The sequence below is a fragment of the Pseudonaja textilis genome, chromosome 13, assembly GCF_049901715.1.
Source record: "Pseudonaja textilis isolate UNSWEBS1 chromosome 13, rPseTex1.2, whole genome shotgun sequence".
NCBI lineage: Eukaryota > Metazoa > Chordata > Lepidosauria > Squamata > Elapidae > Pseudonaja > Pseudonaja textilis.
Genome location: NC_142002.1, coordinates 1,491,501 through 1,497,500, shown reverse-complemented (window position 1 = coordinate 1,497,500; position 6,000 = coordinate 1,491,501). Strand labels below are relative to the sequence as shown.

The window sequence follows — 6,000 nt, the reverse complement described above, 5'->3', positions numbered from 1 at the left end:
ACAGCAGGTGAATGAATATCAAAAAGGCTGTGTCTATGAGGTGCTTATGGAAGAGAGAATTGGGTGTCAGTAGAAAGGGGTGGAGATGGGGTACACAAGGCCTGTAAAACAAGACGTAATTTTGTATACACATACACACACACACACACACATACATACACACACATACACACACACATATATAAATAAAAATACTTGTGGACTTCAACTCCCAGAATTCTCCCAGAATTCTCCAGCCAAAGTTGGCTCCTGAGTAATTTACATATGTGGTAATTTGGAAAGCTGGGGAGAGGTATAATTAACAGAATCGATGTCAACCAGAGTTAGTTATATTCCTTTTCTTTTTTCTTGTCTATTCTCATTCCTTTTCCACAATTAGGATAACATTGAAAGTAGTTTGAGGGAAGCATACACATGTATGTGTTGGTTCTGAAATTACGTTGTTACTTCTATTACACATATCTACACATTTTCATCTGTTATTGGTTTAACATGATCAAATGAACATCGGTTGTGAGCTCAAGGTGATTTCCTCCACAGCCATTTCAGGTTCATATTGTCAGAGCAATAATGCCATCTTGGGTTACTCATTAAAACCGTCACTTTAAGTGCAGCAGCTAATTTCCTTGTTGAAATTAACTTCAGATTGACAATCCAGGAAGTCCTCAAATTAATAACTACAACTAGAATTTCCATTGCTAACACCCAATTTTATAACCTTTTTTTTTTGTCATGGTGGTTAAGCAGATCGCAGCAGTCGTTAAGTAAATCACAGGGTCATTAAGCAAATCCAGTTTCCCCCGTTGAATTTGCTTGTTGGAAGCCAGCTGGGGTGGTCACAAATGGCAATCATGCGATCCAGGATGCTGCAACTATCATGAATACACGTGTCCAAATTTTGATCGTTGTAACCATGGGGATGCTGCAGTGGTTATAAGTGCAAGGGTTTTTTTCAACGCCGTTGTATCTTTGAACAGTCTCTAAGTGAATGGTTATAAGTCAAAGACTACCTGAACTGGACCTTTAATATTGCATTGGAAGGCTGTTAGATATTGTATGCATGTATCCATGTATTTATATGCCACCCATCTCACTGATAAAGTGAGTGTTTAAAGTAGCTGGTGCGATGCTTTCTCAAAGGGCGACCCATTTCTGGAAAGCATTTGGCACAGGGGTTTCAAATTCAAGCCCTGCGGACTGGATCCAGCCCCCAGGGTGCTTAGATCTGGCCCGCATTGTCAGGATTCCAGCAGTTACCCCAATTAAATCATGAGTCTTGAGCCAAACTTCAAAAGGATTTATTAGGAGTTAAACTGTCCGTCACTACCTGGGTGCAGCCAACTCTGAGACACATCATCCACTGCCACCTTTGACCCTGGTTTCCCCCACCCCCTGGGTTTATCATAATTCATATTCTCCAATGGGACACCTCCATAGCCAAGAGTCATCAATCATATTCTCCAGTTAGAATTTTGCGCGGCAGAAACTTCAGTCACCTAGAAACTATCTTTGAAAACATTTATGGAATGCAGTTTCGGTGTGCAAGCTGCCACACTGCTCCCCCCTCCCATTCTGTTGGCAACTCCAAAAAGACCATAGAAATATTTTAGGAGTTGACCCATGGGGCTGCCCTGGAAACAGCAAAGGATTGGCCATGGTGCCTCTGCCAGCAAAAATGTTTTCGCTGGCAGAGGGTTGCAGGAGGACATCGTAGCCAAAAACGGTGCTCAGGAGCTCGTTTTCTCTGGCAAAGTGCTCTGGCCACCACAGGTGCCCCCGACATGAGTGACGTCAAGCTATCTGCGCCCATCGCCCCCCACCCCGGTTGAACGCAACCCTGATGCGGCCCTCAATGAAACCCGAGTCTGACACCCTGTTGGCATCTCCAAACTTGGCTGAATGCAGAAGAGCAACGGACATTGGAGTAGAGCATTCAACCTCAGCACCTTTAGGATGGGTGGACCTCAGATCCCAGAATTCCGAGGTCCACCCGCCTGAAAGTTGAAAGTGCTGCCTAGAGAGGCAAAGGCCAATGAATGGAAAAGACCATAGAGTTCTCCTTCTTTCCATCTTACCTTAGAGCAGAGGTGGAGAGCTATGGCCCTGACTTGTGGACGTCAACTCCCAGAATTCCTGAGCCCGCATGGCCAGCTTAGGAATTCTGGGAGTTGAAGTCTTTAAGTCATAAAGCTTTAGAGAAACAAGAGAGTTTAGGACAAAGACTGGAGTTTTCCCAGCCAGCAGTCGCCTACGTCAGGTGAAAACTGCGCGCTAGGCAAATGAGCGGAGTTTGCAAACACCCCCCTGGGAGCTGCTGCTCCACATCAGCCGAGTAACAACTCTGGGTGGTAAAGAGAGGCATTTTTCAATCCTACACGAGGGTCTCTTCCAAGTATGAAATATGTGAGGCGTCACTTCTTCCTTCAGTTGCCCGAGTTAACATGCTAGGCAAAGCTGAATATTAATTATTCTGTAAAAAGTCTTCCGTTACGAATATAACTAACAGCCTTCATTTTTAATGTTACAGGACGTGATCAGTCAGGTTCTTCCTGATGCAACCACAACAGCTTTTGAATGTGAGTATTGCTTGCCCGGGAGATGGGAGCGAGGCAGTTTATTCTTGCATCATTTATTTAAAACAGTGACAACTACATCTTGGTTTATGTTCAGATATCGCACAGTTAAATATTTATGCACCAATGCAAGTTTAATGATAAACTTTAGCTAAGTAATATTTTATTATTTAATCACATCTTGAGAGCACATATTTCTACCGTATAGCTTTAATTACCATCCTGACCTCACTGTGCTCTTTGGACGCACTGCAATTATATTGCTCAAATTAAATGAAAAATATAAAGTACCTGGAGGCTTCATCTGCTGAGATTTTAATTTTCAGATTTGTAGGATTAAAAGCAGGAATCTCTGTTTGTGGGAATCCGACCTTCTTTGTCAATACGGTACTAAATTGGTTATGGACTTGTTACCTTCTCTGGAGGTAGGGAACTCATCACCTGGCCATTGTCTTCATGGGAGAAGGTTGGAGGGCAGCTCAGGGCTCAGAAGGCTTAACCTGGACTTCCCTGGGGCCAGACCCTGGAAGATGCCTGCAGTTCAGTACCTTGGAGCATTAAGCTTAGGGTCCTTTCACACTGGAGAAGACCTCTCCCTCGCCATTTTTATTATGCGGGAACAATGCTGGCCTGTGAATAGGCTGTATTGTTATTATCTTTTCTCATCTTCTCTATTATCTTCTCCTATTGGTGTCTTAGGATTTAATTACTTCTTGAATGCATCTTACGATGAATGATTGTAACTATGATTTCTGATCGATAACCCATCACTTTGTTGTTTGTATGTGCACTGAGAGCTTATGCACTGGAGACAAATTCCTTGGGTGTGCCTATCACACTTGACCAATAAAGAATTCTGTTCTGCTCTGCTGTGTTCTGTTCTATTGTTTAGCAATTTTCTTCTCCTCTCCTCTCCTCCTCCGTCTTACAAGTCCTTCATCATCTTCCAAGCACCCACAGGTGCAAGGTGCGCTTTTGGGATTGATGAAGGCCATCTCCCATGATCAGACACAGCCTCCAGGTCCAACTGGGCCATGTTCACGTCTGCATTTATTGTGTCTTGCCATCTTTGCTTGGTCCTTCCCCTCGGGCGCTTGACATCTGCGTTAAAGTGGAAGGCACCGGTGTGGGGTGCTGCTCGTAGGACGTTGCCAGGCCGCTCTAGGCGCTTCTCCCGCATTTGGTGCAATGCCCAGTAGGCCGCTGTATTGGGTCATTGATGACATGGTCAAGGGAAACACCTCCATGGCATCTAAAAAGCACTCCGTGTATTTGTCCAGTGCCATACACCTGTTTTATACACCTTTGATTTGAGATGGGCTGTCTTATGAGATCATCGTACCAAAACAGTGTCTATAATGGGACCATTTTGGGCACCACTCCCCAGATACGGGGTTATAGAGTTGAGGGCGGCTGGACTCTCAGCACGGCCTGCTAGGCCAGCCCCATCTTCCCCGCTGCCCTTTGCCCCTCAGCTGACATTTCTGTACCAGTAACCAGCATGGGTTGCAGTCCTGGGCAGAACCTGCTCTCAGGAGTTACGGGTTTCATCATGGCTTCGCTCACAACATCTGCTGCTGTGCTTTCTGGTTCTCGAATTAGCCTGTCATTTTGCATCAGCACGACATTGTTTCTCCTGCCACTTAAGTGCGTCAAAAAATATGTTAATGTGTATGGATGCCGTTTGGTTTCTAGGTTATCTTCTCCCTAATGAGAGCCTGAAATTTCCCTGGCTTAAGTATCTTCTCAGCTACTTGATGGCTTTCTTGGAGGCAGTTAATTGCTATCCGCAGCGGCTTCCTCTCCTGTTTGCTTAGTTATTGCTATCTCCGGTGTGTCTTCTGTGGCTGCCTCTACCTGGGGCTGTATTCTCCGTTGCCATTGGACCTTGTTGTACGCCATGTTGCTACAAATAAAACAACTAACGACATATGGCTCGTTATGGTCCTTTCATCCCAAACCGTTTTGTGTGTGCCCGGCATACTGCGTATTTTGCAAAAATTGCTGTGGAAATATTTGGTTGCCATCTGCTGCTTTCTCTTCGGTGTCTTGCGAGGAGGTGACATTAGCAAAAAATCCGGGCTTTATTGAGTTCTACTTTTGCTTCCCTAATGGACTGGAAGATCGTGTTGTTTGCGCTCTAGGCAAGGAGAGGGGCTCGGTTAAACCCCCTTTGAACCTTCGCCTTCTGCAGAACCGCTCCGTGGATTCCTCCCGGCGGGACGGGTGAGCAACGTCCCTATACTTGAGCCAGAGAAATACACTACCTGAAGGAGCCCATTTCCCTCCCATCCAACAAGGAACGACGCTCGTCTCTTTTAGGGAGCCGCCGCGGCTGTTCCACAGCTTGCTTTATCCCCAAATGTGCCTCCCGTAAGAACAGAAAGATACTTCGGCTCCACCTGAGAATTTCCAAAGTTGGGTAGCTTTTAGAGCTAATCTTCTGTAATGAGGTGCTTTTTTCAGTGGCATTTATTTGGGAGCTTTGCAAATCATGGCCTTTTTACTGCAAAAAGACTCCTTCCAGGTGTCTTGTTTTAAATTCCTCCTATTCTCTTGATTATTCTGGTTTTTTTTTTTTATTAGCTGTTTTTTTCCCCCCTCCATTTAAAATCAGATGGAGTTTAGAATTTTCTTAGCTGTTACTATTCTAATGACTTCTACTGGTTGATACAAGAATTATATTTGCTTATGAAGTGAGAGGCCTTATTCTCCTCTTTGGGGAGACAAAGACAGTGACGGAACCGAGACTTGAGTGAATCACTTAGTTTGCCTCTAGGACAGGGGTGTCAAACTTGATTTCGTTGAGGGTTGACGCATCAGGGTTGTGTTTGATCTCGAGGGGAGGGCTGGGGGGGGGCATGGCCAACTTAATGTCATTAGTGTCGGTGTCTGTGGTGGCCTGAGCGCTCTGCCAGTGAAAATGGGCTCCCAAGCTCCGTTTTTGGCTGCAAAGGCCTCTTACAACCCTCTGCCAGTGAAGACAGGCTCCCGAGCTCCGTTTTCGGCTGTGACGGCCTCCTGCAAAGGGTATTAGGAGGCCGTCGCAGCCGGAAATGGAGCTCAGGAACCTTTTTTCGCTGGCAGAGACACCGCAGGCCAGTCCTTCACTGTTTCCGGTGAGGCCCCGTGGACCAGTTCTAAGCAGTCAGCGGATTGGATCCGACCTGCGGGCTTTGAGTTTGACACCCCTGCCCTAGGAGATCTTCTACCTACAGCGGTGGTGTCCTTACGCCACCCTCTGTGTAGATCGACTTTAGAGAGTAACGTAAACCCTTAAGGAGCATAAGCTAAATTTTGACAGTGCAAGATGCCTGCACCAGGGCCAGGGAGGGGTATGGCCTGAACTTACTTACTTTGTTTATCACATGTAGAAACTGCCAATCTCTCTCATAGGGTGATTCTGGGCAGCGTACAAGTAAGCATC

General features: G+C 45.8%; 1 protein-coding gene and 1 long non-coding RNA gene across 8 annotated transcripts in view; one reads left to right on the top strand and one right to left on the bottom strand.

Annotated features, from left to right (window-relative positions):
* MAP2K5 (mitogen-activated protein kinase kinase 5) overlaps positions 1-6,000 on the top strand; it is a 154,311-nt gene that overhangs the window by 2,631 nt on the left and 145,680 nt on the right. For 6 of the 7 annotated variants that reach the window (XM_087941871.1, XM_087941869.1, XM_087941868.1 and 3 more), the window contains exon 2: positions 2,528-2,576. The exons of the other annotated variant lie outside the window; for it this stretch is intronic. In XM_087941871.1, coding sequence (XP_087797997.1) covers positions 2,553-2,576 — 24 coding nt within the window. In that variant the 5' untranslated portion in view covers positions 2,528-2,552. The remainder of the gene's footprint in view (positions 1-2,527; positions 2,577-6,000) is intronic. 7 annotated transcript variants of the gene reach the window in all.
* The window catches only part of LOC148124709 (uncharacterized), a 529,533-nt gene that overhangs the window by 417,662 nt on the left and 105,871 nt on the right, over positions 1-6,000 (bottom strand). The window lies entirely within an intron of this gene.